Raw genomic sequence first — 18,423 nt, 5'->3', positions numbered from 1 at the left:
ACAGCCATGCAGCCATGCAGCCGGCCCCAGAAAGGCTGTGGTCAGTAGCTGGTCTGGTTTGGCTCTTAGGCTGTACTGAAGACTGCCATTTTCCTTCATCCTTCATAGCCAAAGCCCAGGGCTGGAGCTCTACATAAATGCATTTATTGTGTTTTTCACCAAAAAATATGACAGTAGCTGCACCAGAGTTAGCCAAAGAGCTAACTGAGTACATAAAGCAATGCTTTACTAAGCTGTCAGCATCGTAGCATTCCGTCTGTTTCCACACTGGACTAGCGTATTCTCTCTCTCTCTTTGACAGCAGGGTGGATCCCTTCATGCAGACCTGTGCACAGATCTTTCTAACGAGCAAAGCCCGGATTGAGTGATGTGGAGATATGAGCAGGTGTGGACAGAACCATGCACTCCCGAGGCCGGCCAGGCTGTAGAACGAAGAGTCACTGCATGACCTCACCTGAAGGGACTACCCAGGTCAGCCAATAGGGATTTAAATACCCTCAAATTAAAACCGCCGCTCTGCACTTTTACCTCATTCTCTGTTTTATTTTAAATCCAATGTGCTGGAGTACGGAGCCAAAACTACAAAAAGTTTGTCACTGTCCAAGTACTAAAGACTCACTCACTGGATTTGAGTCATGGTTCATGAACAGTGGTGACTATTATAGAACTAGACAGATGTAATCCAGAGTTTATTTCAGTGTATTGGCAAGCTTCAGATATAATGTGCTTAAATCACCACAGAATGCAGGGTACACATGGGTTTGTTTCCCTGTGATATTTTTTCATGGAAAGATTCTGAGAAACTAAAGCAATTTTTAAAATTCCACTTTGTCTGTCACTCTTACAGCACTCTCAGGTCTTTTCAGTAATTAGCCAAACCGACGCTTTATGGCTGTGGAAAACAAGTGATCTAATTTGCACAGCAATTATCATTCAGAACGATGTTCGTTTTCCGGGCATGTTGTGGTTTACTCAAAAACAAATCCCATAATAGTCAGAGCATTGTGCTGCAGGTGAGCGTGGGCTCAGGGTGCGCTGCTGCGTTCTCACGCCAGCTCATTACGCAGCACAGCTCGTTAAGGCTTACCTGCCTGCTCATTAACATTCAGGTCAGGCACTCAAAACAGACAGCTTAGGCAGTAACCAGCTGGAATGTGGCAGTTAGAGCTTTGTCACACACAGGTATGCATACACAAACAGACACACACACACACACACCGCACCTACACACACACACCGCACCTGCATATGCATGCACATGCGCACACACACGTACACCGCACCCACAATCGTACGCATGCGTGCACACACACACACACACCTCACCTGCGTATGCATGTGCACACACACACCAAACCTGTGTACACATGCGCATGCGCGCACACACACACACACACCTCACCTGCGTAGGCATGCGCACACACACACCAAACCTGTGTACACATGCGCATGCGCGCACACACACACACACACCTCACCTGCGTACGCATGTGCACACACACACCAAACCTGTGTACACATGCGCACACACACACCAAACCTGTGTACACATGCGCATACGCACACACACACTCGCACACGCATACGCACACACACTCACACACGCATACACACACACTCACACATGCATACGCGCACACACACTCACACACGCATACGCGCACACACACTCACACACGCATACGCACACACACACTCACACACGTATACACACACACTCACACACACCAAACCTGTGTACACATGCGCATACGCACACACACACGCATACGCATACGCACACACACTCACACACGTATACGCACACACACACTCACACACGCATACGCGCACACACACACACACACACACTTCACGTGGCTACCTCCCTTCTCCTGCTTTCTCTATTTTCTTTAGCCTGAAATTGGCTGCCTCTTAATTCAGCATTTGGCACATTAGGTCTTTCACCGTGAAGCACTCTAATGACCTATGATGACAAACAGCTGTGGGTTAATTCTGCTCATTTATATATTTATTTTCCTTTTATTTTATTGGCAGAAAAATGTGTTTATTTGCTATTTTCTGTCATTAACTTAGAAACAGGGGGACCATTATAATATTTATGGTGGGTTTTCTCCCTAACGGCCGTGTGCATAAATCACTCCCGTTTGTTCTTGTGTGCGAAGCTCTAGGTGCCGTTGGGCCAAATCTCGTCTGCTGCATCCCTAATCGTCGCTCAGTTAATTAATCTCACACTTGGCTGCAGTAATAACCCGACTTGTTAGACCTCTGCAAATGGGGTTCAGCTGCAGCACATACACTCAGCAGCACAGTGTGGAGAAACAGGCCACCTGCTCACTAACGCATCACAGCCCAACAGCCAGTCACCTTCCCTGCCACTGTCCTAGGCCCTACCTGCCCCAGGCCATATGCCATACCTGCACCAGACCCAGCCCATACCTGCACCAGGCCATATGCCATACCTGCACCAGGCCCTACCTGCCCCAGGCCCAGCCCATACCTGCACCAGGCCCTACCTGCACCAGGCTCAGCCCATACCTGCACCAGGCCCTACCTGCACCAGCCCATACCTGCACCAGGCCCTACCCGCTCCAGGCCATACGCCATACCTGTACCAGGCCCAGCCCATACCCACACCAGGCCATACGCCATACCTGCACCAGCCCATACTTGCACCAGGCCCTACCTGCACCATCCCATACCTGCATCAGGCCCTACCTGCACCAGGCCATACCTGCTCCAGGCCCAGCCCATACCCGCACCAGGCCATACGCCATACCCGCACCAGGCTCTACGCCATACCTGCACCAGGCCCTACCTGCCCCAGCCCATACCCGCACCAGGCCCAGCCCATACCCGCACCAGGCCCAGCCCATAGCTGCACCAGGCCCATACCTGCACCAGGCCCAGACCATACCTGCACCAAGCCTAGCTCATACCTGCACCAGGCCCTACCTGCACCAGGCCATACCTGCACCAGGCCATACCCGCACCACGGCTACTGAGCCATTCTTAATACTGCAGCTCCTACTTCCTGTGCCGTGTCCCAGCTCAGTGATTGGCTACAGCATGAGCAGAGGTGCTTCCTGTGCTGTGTCCCAGCTCGGTGATTGGCTACAGCATGAGCAGATGGGGGTATCTCTGGGGCAGGAGGTGATGGAAATGTGTCTCAGCGCAATTGACGGGAAGATTGATTGACATCTGAGACAGGATGGCCCCATATGGCAGGGGAGGAAGGGGAGGGGCAAGGTTGCGAGGGGACAGGGCTTGGGGGGGGCAGGGGGCAGGGGATGGGGACGGGAACGAGGGACAGAGAGGAGTAAATCTCACGCACGTGTGTGTGTTCGGGTGATGTGCGTGTGCAGGTGATGTGTGTGTGCAGGTGAAGAGTGTGTGTGCAGGTGCGTGATTCTCATAACTACAAACCCGAGTGATGGTGGCGTAAGAGGGACTTAACAGGTTTAGCGATAATGAACAGTTACACCTGAATCACCATAGCACTGCACAGATACACAAGCTCTAAGAAAAACGCCCCCACACATGCAGACACAAACACACACACACACGCAAGCACGCATTCACACATACACACATACACACATACACACACACACAAACACAAGCACACAAACACACACACGCACACAAACACACACACGCATGCACATGCACACACACACACACACACACACACACACACACACACACACACAACACACATACACACACGCACATGCACACACACATACATACACACACACAAACACACACACACACATACATACACACGCACGCACGCATGCACACATACACACATACACACACACACAAACACACACACGCACACACACGCACACACGCACACATGCACACACACAAACACACATACACGCGCACATGCACACTCACATACATACACACACACACAAACACACACGCACACACACATACACATATGAAAGCAGGTCCAGTCTGTAGTGAGTAGGATAATTACTCTCATCACACCGCCCAGCACTCAGGGCAGATTCAACGCCTCCGTGTGTGTGTTTGTGAGAAGCACCAGGTCTGCAGTAAGGACACGATTCTGGGGTATGTAGTTTCTGGGGTATGTAGTTTCCGGGGTATGTAGTATTTCTTCCCTGATTCCAAACGATGCTCTGTGTCCCCTGGATTATTCACACTAAGGCATGATTTCTAACAGCTGATGTTAGCATAGCGTTATCCATTTCATCTCATTCCAAACTCATGTTCCAATTCAGTGTTTACAGAGTATTGCAAATCTTGGTTTCAGGAGTTGATATAATATTATTGCACTTTTTCTGTTTCCATGTGAAATTTACACACTGCACACATCAGACTTTAACAGGACCAATGAGGATAGACAAGGCTATTATGCATAAACTCATCTGAGTCTATAAACAGCAGATTACATTAAAATGAAATTAAATGATTTGTAATGAACAAGGATTGAGTTTTGCCCTGAGCATGGAACAGTGCTTATGATCCACCCCGTTATTGAATATGATGAACTGATATGGGGTTCTGTGGTCCATGTGTCTGTGGTTTCCATGGCAGAGCTTGAACAGGACAAACTGCATTAGCCATCCAGACAGGAAGCCACTGTGTGGCTCATATATTAAAGAGCCATAAGTGCTTGAGACTAATTAGTCTGAAGCACTAATGCAGTTTGTGACAGAGACTGAATAAAATCTCATGAATAAGTAAGGCAGGGGGGTGTCTGGTGGCTTAATTAACCAAAAGCCCCCTTCCCCTGAGACCTGTCCACCCAGCCTGTTTTGGGGTCTGCAGCCCTCCCCAGCATTGATTGGCAGAGGGATAAATTGAATCTGTAATCATGACTCCCGCTTTAGCCACAGTTCCCAAGGGCGGGGGTCTCTGGATAACAACACTCTACTTTCCCCATTTCTGACAGTATAAATATCAGCCTCCTACACAGAAAAATGTGTTAAACCCTCTTTGGGTGTTTCTCTTCGTTCGACCGACTCTCTCATTCAGACTCTGACTCTGCAGTAGAGAATCCTTCATTTATAAATCTTGCCCAACACAGCAGAAGGAGGAGTTTTTTCCCTTTTTAAGATGGCGTCACGTCAAAGTTGGGAATTTGAGGTAACTGCTCTGAAAGCACACAGCCCTAAAAAAGGTAATAATAACCCAACACACTACCACAGAGAGACCTGGCAGCAATAACCCAACACACTGCCACAGAGAGACCTGGCAGCAATAACCCAACACACTGCCACAGAGAAACCTGCCACTAATAACCCAACACACTGCCACAGAGAATCCTGGTGGTAATAACCCAATGCACTGCCACAGAGAAACCTGCCACTAATAACCCAACACACTGCCACAGAGAAACCTGCCACTAATAACCCAACACACTGCCACAGAGAAACCTGCCACTAATAACCCAACACACTGCCACTGAGAGACCTGGTGGTAATAACCCAATGCACTGCCACATAGAGACCTGGCACTAATAACCCAACACACTGCCGCAGAAGGACCTGGCAGTACTGTACACAGGCACTGCCCCCCGCCCCCGTCTGACGCGTAGTTTATTCCACTATATTTATTACTCTACAGTTCCTGCCATGATATGATAGTAAAATTGATGGGACAGTATAAATGTGGAAAAAACATAAAAGTGTTTACTTCACAATCAGCCCCTTCACCCCCACCACCCCGCCACTCGCCCTGCAGCTCAAACACAGACGCAGGAGGCTGACGAATGTCTTTCCTTGTGTGCTGACGAACAGCTGTTCCTGTGAAACCTTCTGTTTACCCTTCTCCAAAGAGAGAGCAGTATAATAATAATGTACATACCCTTCTCCAAAGAGAGAGCAGTATAATAATAATGCACACACCCTTCTCCAAAGAGAGAGCAGTATAATAATAATGCACACACCCTTCTCCAAAGGGAGAGCAGTATAATCATAATGCACATATGATATGACACAGTTCAGAATCCCAGTTCTGTTGCACACCGCCTCTCTCTCTTCTACTCTCCCGATCTCACATGCATGCATGCAGGCGCACACACACACACACACACACAGCCTGTGTTTCTGATGCCCTGTGTCAGAGTCTGTGTTTCTGAAGCCTTGTGTCAGAGCCTGTGTTCCTGATGCCCTGTGACCATCATTCTGTTACTTCTGATAACAAAATAAATCACCTCCTGCCCCCTCCCCCTCCCCCTCCCCCTGAAATGCACACACTCAAATCACATACCCCCAACCATGTCCACACCTCTCCATGTGGAGAATAGGCCGTGCAGACGCCCCCACATTCACACATGCCCATTTGGGCCACTTAAGCCCCCCCCCGAAAGGCACTGCTAGATTTTTAACATTTTTCCTGCTTTACATTCTCAGTACAAGATGGAGATCAAAGCAAACTTCACACCTCAAAGGCACTGGCTGCAGGCGACAGGAGACGGACGCCGACATCCGTGTGTGCGGTTAGGGTTAGGGTTACCGACGGTCGAGCCGGGCCTGGAGAAACTTCAGCTCCACCACCTGGTCATTTCACATAAGAAGCCAGTGAATGCTGGGAAGGATCCAACCCCAAGCCGTGTAAAAGTGTGAGTGAATGCAGGGGCGCTGAAGGAGGAGGATTGCAGGGTGAATCTCCCCCCCCCCACCCCGCTGTTTTCACTGTGGACTCCCCCCCCCTCTGTTTGATGTGCAGATTAGGAGCAGGTGTCCTCCTCCAGATTAGAAGCACAGACTCATGCAGGCCGTTATAAAGTCTGCACACCCGCCCCTAATCAGAGCAGACCTGCGTGCCTGACTGCGCAGACCTGAATGCCTGACTGCGCAGACCCTCTACAGCCCAAAGTGACACCAGAACCTGCCCTACTGCAGGGCAGCCCCCCCTCCCACCCAGCCCCGCCCAGCCCCGCCCTGCCCAGCCACGCCCCGCCCAGCCCCGCCCTGCCCAGCCACGCCCAGCCCCGCCCAACGCGGCCTGTTCCAGATCAGACTCTATCTTTAAAGAGATTCTGCGGGAAGCAGGTGATTCTTTTAATCCTCCAGACCGTTTATTTGGAGCACATCTCCTCTGACAGACTTCATAAACACAATATCAAAGAATCTTTCTGCTTCAGCAGCAAAATCTGTTGTGAGTGCCCGCAGCTTGTAAAAAAACCCCGAAACGGATGAAACGGCCGTGGAACAGGGGTCAGGAAGTCCGCACCGCCCCCCCATCCTGCTGTAACGGGCCTGGCATTCCTGCAAACCGCGTTAGCCCTCTCTCCCGTGTGTCTCTCCCGCTGTGTGTGTGTGTGTGTGTGTGAGACAGTTTTCATGACACAGGCAGACATTTTGAGTCATAAGTTCTAAAGGGACTATAAACACAGAATCTCTAAATATTTTTCCCATGCACTCTCTATTCCTTTGTTAAATGTGCGATTAGTATTCCGAAATCTCTTCACACCTTTTTTTCTACCAAACTGGTCTCCCCCTAGTGCAGTCAGACATTCAGTCTTAATACACTTGCATGTAACCTGCACCCCCACTGCGATACTGTAGCACAGTAAACCTGGCTGCATTTTCAGTGGGAAAGAAACTAAAGTTTCAGACTGACAGATGAGGTGCTGGAAAGCAAATCACAGAGCTCCATCGAGTGAGTTTGTTTGGGTTTTCACCCGGCGCACTGGAGGCTGTTTGTTTGGGTTCTTAGTGGGGGTGTCAACGCCCTGCTACTGAGGGGGGGGTGGGGCTGTGTTGGGATACTCAGTAAAAGTGCAGACCTCACACAGTTGTATCTCTGAACAAACACAGATATTCTGTTTGGCAAGTGTCCTTCTGAAACTGCCGTTCTATGAAATGTGAAGCGGATCTTCAGCTCAACTGAAACTGATTCATCATGACCGTTCACATGGTTACACTGTGAGCTTGCCTGTGCCAGCATTCAGCATGTCAGCTGTGAATAAGCTGGATATGAGAAACACTGCTGTCTGACCCAGCTCAATCTCACTGCTGTCTGACCCAGCTCAATCTCACTGCTGTATGACCCAGCTCAATCTCACTGCTGTCTGACCCAGCTCAATCTGACCCAGCTCAATCTCAATCTCACTGCTGTCTGACCCAGCTCAATCTCACTGCTGTATGACCCAGCTCAATCTCACTGCTGTCTGACCCAGCTCAATCTGACCCAGCTCAATCTCACTGCTGTCTGACCCAGCTCAATCTGACCCAGCTCAATCTCACTGCTGTCTGACCCAGCTCAATCTCACTGCTGTCTGACCCAGCTCAATCTCACTGCTGTATGACCCAGCTCAATCTCACTGCTGTCTGACCCAGCTCAATCTGACCCAGCTCAATCTCACTGCTGTCTGACCCAGCTCAATCTGACCCAGCTCAATCTCACTGCTGTCTGACCCAGCTCAATCTGACCCAGCTCAATCTCACTGCTGTCTGACCCAGCTCAATCTCACTGCTGTCTGACCCAGCTCAATCTCACTGCTGTATGACCCAGCTCAATCTCACTGCTGTCTGACCCAGCTCAATCTGACCCAGCTCAATCTCACTGCTGTCTGACCCAGCTCAATCTGACCCAGCTCAATCTCACTGCTGTCTGACCCAGCTCAATCTCACTGCTGTATGACCCAGCTCAATCTGACCCAGCTCAATCTCACTGCTGTCTGACCCAGCTCAATCTCACTGCTGTCTGACCCACTTCATCGAAGTACAACCACTATGACTACTATTACAACCAGTAATAATAATAGAGGTAGTAGTAACAGCAGTAGTAGTAAAAGTTATACTAGTATCAGGAATAATAGTATAAGCTCTAGATTTTTAATAATAATATTTTATTTAAAATGTTAACCTTAACTATTGCTGCTACTAGTGTACCCTTTACTACTACAATGTACTACTACTGTTACTACTGCCACTATTATTATTACTATTGCTATTATTAGTTGTATTATTATTAGTCTTTTGATTATTTACTCATATATAACTCATAAATATTCAGAATGTCCCATATCAACCTTCAGTACGGATAGTGCACCATTAGCATATCTTAAATACAGCTCAAACCCTGGAATCCCAGTTAAAGCGCCGAGTTCTCTACGTTTCCAGTTCCGGGCAGGCTGCGTTTACAGAAGCCTACCCAGAGGAAATGATCAGTTACCATTTTATCTGTTTTATGTATATAATGGACAAAGGAGGACAAACAAAAACAAAATTTACCCGTGTGTGTGTTTTTTTTATCTGAGGGAAGAAACATTGATGTCTTCATTTGTTCGTGTATTTTCTTTAAAATTTAATGGACATTAAATGGTTTGTAAAGGCTAAATAACAGTGTCAGTTCACACGCTACGTTTTTCTCCTCGTCGCTCGTGAGCAATTTCGTGACCAAAACTTAAAAGTGAAAATATACGTAGACGTATTCTTTTTCAGAGGTTATTCCACACGTGGAAGTGAAGTGTCCGTGGACTAGCTGTGGAATTACCCCACTCGCTGCGGCACTGTTCTTGTAAAAACAAGTACCCTAATTTTAATATGAGCAACGGCTTGATGTTTAAGATTTTTAAACAGTGTAATTTCTAAGGTACCAAATTATAACTTCAATTTTTAATGTAACAAAGTAAAAACAGTTTGTGTAATTCCGTTGAGCGTGTTGTGAAGACTATCATATACCACCGATTAATTCTCAAACAGTGAAGTGTGGAGATAGGTCTGGCTATGCGAGACTACTCAAACAGTGACCGTAGAAAGTGTTCAAATCTCCCGTCGTTAGTGATCTGTAGGCCTACAGTTTCAACCACAAAAATACTGCGCGCGATTCAAACGTGTTAATAAATAAAATATGCAATGATCTGCATTCATCAGAATTTTTACACTGTTAACCACGAATTGCATTCTGATAATAAGAATATGTTTGGCTATGATAACAAAACGTTAGAATAAAGTATCAATGAATTAAAAATGTATTCAGGAACAGTCTACCTTATTGATGTGTAGCCAACAAATCAATATGCTAAAATACAAGAATAAAGTAGGTTACTTACCTGCAAAATAAAATTAACATTATGATAAATTATGGCGAATTGATTAATTACATTTCATTCACTAAATTTCAGTGATATTCTGAACTCTCATAAGAAATACTGTCCATATTCATTATTGATAATTTGAGGTTCGGAGTTATTTTTAAACAGCTGAAACCCGGTTTTATTGTCAAGTTTTTCATGGGAAAATATGAAATACAATAATAATTACAAAAGGCTGCTTATTTATTGACCTATGTATGGTTCTTTTATGTTGCTGGTCATTCCTCGAGACTTCTAGATATGTGTTGCTTCACGCTAGTGACGGACAGGTACACAGAAAAAAAATACATCCTTGTGTCTGTACTTCGGAGATCACTCAAACCCAACAGTTATTCTCTTAACATTGAGGAATTAATATTAATTAAAATTTCCACATACATATTTGGGCCTTGTACATGTATGGTAGCCTAATTTAAGAGACCGTCGTGTCGTGATAATGTATAAGAATACAGGGGAGAAAAAACACAATTTCTGAAATTCAAAACTCAAACTTTAGTATGAAATGCAGTGACTTCAGTATGAAATGCGGTGAATGATAGAATGAAGGCTCTCTCATCCTCGGAAAGTCGACGTTTGAAAGGAAGATCAAGTTCAACGCGCATCAATCGCCATTCTTATTATATTACATTACATTACAGGCATTTAGCAGACGCTCTTATCCAGAGCGACTTACACAACTTTTTTTTACATAGCACTTTACATTGTATCCATTTATACAGCTGGATATATATATACTGAAGCAATGCAGGTTAAGTACCTTGCTCAAGGGTACAACGGCAGTGTCCTTACCCGGGAATCGAACCTGCGACCTTTCGGTTACAAGCGCAGTTCCTTACCCACTGTGCCACACTCCGTCCTCCGTCCTCCTTATAAACGCAGGGCTGAACACTCAATGCGTGTCCACTGCGTCTCGCACAAACAATCTGCGACAAGACGTCCAACGTAATACACCCGAGCCACAGCCGCGTCGTTCACGTCTCTGGATCGCATCTCTATATTGATTCCACACTTAAATGCCTCTAAAGCGCTCAGCTTTCCTCGATCGATCAGGCCGCATCGATCGCGACATTCTGCCTGTAACAGACAGTTAAAAGAAAAGAATTAACACTCTCGTTAATTCAAACAATTCACAGAAAGCGTTTCCTATACCAGGGGTTCCCCGACGAACACGTCTAATTTTGTTTAAATACCTTAGAGTATGCAGAAAAACGTATTATTTGTTGTTTAAGGAAATTATTCTTTGAATGCTATTGTTCTTGTCTCTCTCAACGTCTAGGCTAGATCACAATTTCAAATATAGGTGGCAAAAGGTGGGAAAGAAAATTATTATTTTAAATATTTTGCAATCAAGATAAAATATTTTAAACGCATAAATATTTCCGCCAAATATAAAATAAAATACACATTTAGAAAAAACAATTACCATTATGATGACGATTATTATTATGACGATTATTATTATGACGATTATTATTATGATTATTATTATTATTATTATTATTATTATTATTACAGTAATGGCAGAAGTAGTATTATTTCATCAGTTTCATCTGTTGTGGCTCATATTTTTAAAGCCTATGCGAATTTCTATTTTTTTATTATTATTATTTTTATTTTACACAGTAACAGTAATTTAAAGTCACAGCGGCTGTTGCAGTTATCTTAGGCTCGCTCCCACACTCCGGAGGCAAGCGTCAGGCCCGCGCTCCCCGCTCCACCGGGCTCTCAGCCGGGCTGAATTGGTCTCTACGCCCCCGCAAGACATCATCTGCATGAAAATAGACCGGGCCAGGGGCCATTGTAGGTTTCCTTTACGATCTTCGCAGCGCCTCTTCGCATTTTATCCCCAGATCGCCGTTTTGTTGTTAATTTTACCTCAATGACAATAATTTCCTTTGTCAAGCCTATAATGGTTGTTGTTTATCCTCAATGACAGCGCTATAATGACAGTGCTATTGTAGTTTAAGTTAACATTTAAATATAAATAGAGGTAATAGGGAACCTGCTTCTTTTGCTCTTGATTAAGAATGCAACTCAGTGCACCTTTAACTGCTTCACTCACTTTCAAAAGGGCCGTGGGGGAATGAGCTTGGGGTTTGGGTTAGGGCTGTGCCCAGATTCAGACATGGATATTTAAAAATAGTTTTTATTTCTGTTACAGTTCAGTTTAACAATCACAAGTCTCTAAAGTAAGGATCTTAGTAAACTTGTTTTCTGGGCTGTTTAAAAATGGCTGGGATTTCCTTAGTTAACTCACTGCAAGTGCCCAGAACAAAATGGCCCCGCTGCTCTTCAATGGGTTAAGCAATAATAATAATAATGAAGGGCCCGGCGAGCAGAGCGCTGTGGAGGGGATTAAAAGCAGGCCTGAAAGCCCCGCAAACTGCACATTATCACTCACACAGGAAGAGGCCTGCGGAGGAGCCATTCAGCTCTCAGCCAAAGCAGAAATCCCGCGTTTAGTCAAATCTCAGCTCCTGCTACTCTCTCAGTGGGACGGGAGAAAATCACATTCGCGTTAAAACCGCGTCAAACTGCGTCAGGAAACACAGATACCCACACTCCGAAAACCGGGACTGCTCTTACAGACACGCGCACTCCGAAAACCGGGACTGATTTTACAGACACGCACACTCCGAAAACCGGGACTGATTTTACAGAGACGCGCACTCCGAAAACCGGGACTGCTTTTACAGAGACGCGCACTCCGAAAACCGGGACTGCTCTTACAGAGACGCGCAATCTGAAAACCGGGACTGCTTTTTGCTGCCAACCTTATGAGGGGCAGAAAGTGTCCCGTGGCAGACGGTGTTTGGGGGGTCTGGAGCGGGAGCGGGAGCGGGCGCGGAGGGGGGGGGGGATCCTGCTCAACGGGGGGTGGGGGTGTTGTGCTGAACAGGCCGTGCACCCCCTCACCACGCCGTGCTGTACCCTGAAAGGGGGCCTTTATTCCGAGAGCTGGTTGGCGCATCAGCACGGCAGCCAGAGCCTCAGAAACATTGCCTCTGTCCAAAACACAGGGGTGAGCACCACGCGACAGGACGCCATTCCTGAGGCTTCACACCAAGCGGAGAGCTGCATAAGCTCCAGAGCACTTTATCAACAGCAAAGAGTGTTACACTTAAAATAAGCGCGAATGCAGAAGTTGTTTTGAGTTGAGAGAAGCAGAGAATTGCGGCTCGGCAGAAAGGCAGTTTGGATAAAAGCAGCGGGTCTGAGACCCGGCCTGGCCTGGGAGAGACCTGTTAGTGGTGCTGAAAGGGTAGACTGCTCTAATCTGCAAAACTGATGAGCTGCAGTTTCCTGCAAAGCAGCCCTTCCCTCCTGCACATTCAGTCAAATAACACACTTGTGTTTCACTGGACCTGAAAACACCAGCACTTAGCTTTCAGCACCAACGAGCAGCTATGGAGGCCGAAGCTGAATCAGTACCCCCTCCCCACCTGCCCTGGCGGTGCGAGGGACGGCAGACGTGAGTGCAGTTAGACGTGCGTCACCATGGTCACATGGTCTCAGCCGCGCTGCAAGCGCTGATCAATGATGATGTGATGCGTGTATCATTAACGGATCTGCTTCCACTGGCATCATAAATATAATTTACAATGTGAAGAGATCAGCTCATCTAACCACAGCCCTGCAATCAGTGTCAGAGTCATCGGCACAATTTACTCCTTCCAGGACAAACAAGAGCAGCCACAGACTGACAGGCAAACAGACACCAAGCTCACTGCTAACAGGGGTTCTTTACCTGTGTGTAGGGATCACAGGGGTTCTTTACCTGTGTGTAGGGCTCACATGAGTTCTTTACCTGTGTGTAGGGATCACATGGGTTCTTTAGCTGTGTGTAGGGATCACAGGTGTTCTTTAGCTGTGTGTAGGGATCACAGGTGTTCTTTAGCTGTGTGTAGGGATCACAGGTGTTCTTTAGCTGTGTGCAGGCCTCACAGGTGTTCTTTAGCTGTGTGTAGGGATCACAGGTGTTCTTTCGCTGTGTGTAGGGATCACAGGTGTTCTTTAGCTGTGTGCAGGCCTCACAGGTGTTCTTTAGCTGTGTGTAGGGTTAAATGTTTAATGATAAATCAAGCGTAGAGACAACTGCTGTGCCAAATCACAACCTCTACAGATAAACCTAACTCAAAGCAGACACTGTGCAGTTAACCGTCCGTGTGTATGTATGTGTCTGTGTGTGTGTGTGCGTGTGTCTGTGCGTCCTGGTTGGTGAAGTTATGTACGGACGTGTTATGAGACCGAAATATACATATACATGCTCTGCAGTTAAAGTTTTTTCCTCTCTCGCGTAAAATGGAAATATACCAGCACGTGGGTGGGATGGTTTACAAACCGCTGGATATGAGGCTGTGAAATGGTGGAATTATTTATTTACCTCCGCAGAATGAGTTATCGCTGCCGCACATGCCGAAGCGGAACACACATATATCATGCAGTGCCTATATTTCAGTAGTCCCCACATATTTAACAACAGTCAAATCCAATCCAAATGCATTTTCACAGTTTGCAGCCTATATGCGATAATTATATACAATTCAGCAAATGTGTGCCAAAAAGGCTTTTAAACGAGTTCAGTGTGTTAGTCCGTCAGACTTGAGCCAGATAATTCTCACACCGCCCACTACGGAGCACCTAAAGCAGTGGAAATAAATATGCATTTACGATACAGTCCATTTGCACTTATTCAGAAGGTCGAAATTAACAAATTACACCATTGTGCTCGCACACAGCTCACAGTACTCCATATCAAGAAAACTGCGCTAAGCTAAATCAGCATATTTCACAGCGCCTCATCGCTAACAGGTACAGCCCGAAAGCACAATGTAGGATAAACTGAGACGTTTTTACGAACTGGTATTATTCCTCGTCACACCGCAAGTGTTCAGCCACAGCCACCAAGGAACAGGCTACGTAGGAGATTGAGAACCTCGTAATTCGCCCGCTACGCAAACTGCAGCTCAGAGTTCTTGTCGACTACTCGAAAATACAATTTTCCTGTGGCCACGGTCTCCTGCAGAGAGAAACGGGCGTGCAATGTGCGAACGTTTTGCTTTTGTGCCGCCTGCTCTCCTCTCCAGAGATCACCATAAACCAGGGTCCCTCCGTCTACTCCACAGAGCAGGTCATAAATCACATTGCCATATTAAAAGCTTAGCTAAATCCTGAACCAGGTCAGCGCGGAAATTTATGATATCACTTAAGGTGGAAATAGATTGCTTTAACAAAATATATCAACTTCGGCTCCCTATCCAGAATTATGTATCGCCTCGTATATACAGCGCACGGGAAGTAGACTATTGCTTCCTTTCCGTGTCTACTACAAGTCCTTAAGGGATGTATACGCAATATAGTGGGTTCTGTTTGATGTACACATTCCTTAAATATCACTTTTTAAATGATCTAATTTTCGGATATTATATAAATAGATTGCGTCGTGTGGGCCGACAGTACACATATGTAATGGTAACATCAAAATCCCAAAGTTGCGTGTTATATTCTACTATTTAAACTGCATTTTCCTTTATATTCCTGTACTATTTATAATATGTTACTCTGGGCCTACCACACTGTCAGATAAAGCGCACCAGCGTACATTTAATACGCGTTTTAGGAAATAAATGCGCAATTATGCTGACATTCCATATTGAACGGTAAAATGTTATTTAACTTCAATACAAAGTGAGTTTATGTGAGCCCACCAAAGAATAAAAATGTACTCAACAAGTGTAAAATGTACCATGTCACAGTTAATTTAACACCGTCAGATGGGACACATTGTCAAATTTTCTCATATAATGTGTTCCATCTCGGAGTTAAAGACACCCGAATAGGCACGCATACTGGAAAACAACTTTAAGAGTATTAAACTAACACGGTGGGTCAGAAGGGAGACTTCGCTTGTTGCTGAATCTAAATACATATTATGTTGATGTACACATGTATTTCTAAACACTGTTCCGCACATTTGACCGGCCCGGTGCTATAGCCCACTTTTGCTCCCACGTAAGTAGGTTACAAGGGCGGTTAGCAGCGCTGCGAAACACTAGTGAACGGGGCTATATCAAACACGCGCTGACACATTAAAGTTGATCGAATACAATACTTACGAAGTGGGGGGTTTAAAATGTGATATTACTTATTTGTAATTCGCGGATTTACACGGTTATTTCAATATCAAATCGCCAATGTGGACAGTTAATAAGAAACCTAAGCGTTACTTTTTATGATCTGTGTAATGATACATTAAGAGAAAGGTCTTGAAATGTATAGATATAAAAGTTAAAAATAAAAGTGTTGATATATGCAGGCCAACTTTTTCTGGAGTGAAACTGTGGGGGAGAAAAAAGAACTGGAGAAACATGGTTCTGCTGTATTTCCATGCCTTAACGGACTAGCTCGGGTACCGCGGCCCTGGATTCGACAAAAAAACTCGACAACCACACTGCAGATTTTACATTCAGTTAAACGGATAAATACTACATGTGGTCTGATTGATCGATAAAATATATCATGGTCTTCTCAACATTTTAACCCAGATGAAGAGTAGGTTACTTAACATGGATCTTTACACACTGAGGATATACAGACCCCCTGTAAAGTTCTGCGGACAAGATAACACATTAAAGACCAATAAAGCATGTGAAAAGATACTTGTTGAAAATATGTCCACTTTCATGATTAAGCAAAAGTAAGTTTAAATTACAGCAAGTCTCTGTACAACAGAACTTCCAACAGCGTAGACTTTAAAGCTAGAAAGTCTTCCCGCAGACTTGTCAGGGATACGGGCAGTTCCGATAAGGCAGACATTTCACTTGAGAGTGAAGCGCGCGCTCGTCAGTGCTTTCTATTTATTTTTATTTATTTTTTTAACACCAGCAAGAAGCGACCGTTCGAAAAACCGAGACTCCCCGTTGCGAGATCGTGTTGCGCTAATTTCCTTTGCGGCAACAAAAGAAAAGATAAACTGCATTGATGTAGAGTGAATACGAATGTGTATTGCATCTTAGCCCAGCCAGGTAGTCCTAATTCGTGCGCAAAGACGCCGTAGGCGTCAAGGGGTGATTCTACAAAATAACTACCAAAATCAGAGGGAATGGACATAGACTGAGGCACATCATGTTGGAGCACTACTGTGTTTTAAACGTGATCAGATCGACTGCTCGTCCTCAGTAGTGAGTTGATCCATATCATGCATTTGTGGTTGGAACGAAACCTGGCATTAATATAGTAATGGCTCAAGATTTATTACAACATTAAGACCGCCGACAGTATGAAACAGGGGGAAAGTAAGGCTTACCTTCGACAGCTGCTACCACGGGCAGCAAAAAGCCACAGAAAAACAGAAAATAATCCATCGTCATAAACCAGGAAGCGCGGACATGAAAATAAGTCCCAGGTACTGCGTGAAGAAAACCCTCAATATGCCGCCGTCCTTCCTAGTAGGCTCGGATCCAGTCCACCACTTCAAACCCCAAAACCCAGGGTTCCCTCTGCGAAACGGGAAAAAAGGGATAACTCCCGACAGCCTTCACAGTCCCGCCGCCTGGAACACGAACCCCGGGTCGCCCGAATGTCTGAAACCGCGTACACTTTGCATTTGGCGACTCACCGACTCGGGAAGGTTGCCCCCTTCACAGAACCCACTCGCCCAAAATTCACAGATTTGTTTTCCTTCCCGCTGAAAACAGTGGCAGTTTCACGAAGGAAGACAAGGAAATCCAAAGACTGTTCAGGGATTTGCAATGCTCTCCTTCTCTTGTCGTACAAACACCATAATGGAGACAAATGCATGTGCGCGTGTTACTCCTGGAATTAAAATCGCCTTAAGTTTGAATGCTGTAATTCCCTGAGCGAATTCGCGGTGAGTCTGGGGGCAGCTACAGCTCCGCTCCGTTTGTGTATTGGAATGAAGACCGTTTTGCTGGAGAGAGGGAGAGCGAGAGAGGGGGAGAGAGAGCGTGTGTGGGAGTGGTCATAGCTCAGCAGCTGTCAGTCTCGTTCTCGTGGACACACCCTCACATGTCCGCCAGAAAACTGCTTCTCTCGCCGGCTAGACGCAGATCCCTATAGTTAGGAACTGTGTGTTTGGGATCTCAGATCAGACAGTGCAAAGTTACAGTAGGGAGACAGCGCCCTCCTGCGGAATGTTTATGATCTTTGAATTATGAAAACTAACGATATACTTTTTTATTATTTGTGATCCTCGCGACACATCTCCATCTCCATCTCCCTCTCTCTCTCTCTCTCTCATATATAGATATATATACACACACACACATCACACACAATAGTATACAGGCTGCATTTCTTTATGTGCTGTACCCTCG

The 18,423-nt window shown here is 45.9% G+C and overlaps 1 protein-coding gene across 7 annotated transcripts in view; it reads right to left on the bottom strand.

Annotated features, from left to right (window-relative positions):
• Nucleotides 1-18,032, bottom strand: part of LOC135252165 (ephrin type-B receptor 3-like) — a 53,140-nt gene extending 35,108 nt beyond the window's left edge. For 4 of the 7 annotated variants that reach the window (XM_064329956.1, XM_064329959.1, XM_064329962.1 and 1 more), the window contains exon 1: nt 17,394-18,031. In XM_064329956.1, coding sequence (XP_064186026.1) covers nt 17,394-17,457 — 64 coding nt within the window. In that variant the 5' untranslated portion in view covers nt 17,458-18,031. Of the gene's footprint in view, nt 1-17,393 lie in introns of all 7 variants that reach the window. The other 3 variants (XM_064329960.1, XM_064329961.1, XM_064329963.1) reach the window with 2 other exon arrangements.
• Nucleotides 18,033-18,423: the final 391 nt, after the last annotated feature.

The sequence above is a fragment of the Anguilla rostrata genome, chromosome 4 (genome assembly GCF_018555375.3).
Source record: "Anguilla rostrata isolate EN2019 chromosome 4, ASM1855537v3, whole genome shotgun sequence".
Taxonomy (NCBI): domain Eukaryota; kingdom Metazoa; phylum Chordata; class Actinopteri; order Anguilliformes; family Anguillidae; genus Anguilla; species Anguilla rostrata.
Note: the sequence above shows the minus strand (reverse complement) of the source record. Positions and strands in the feature narration are given on the sequence as shown.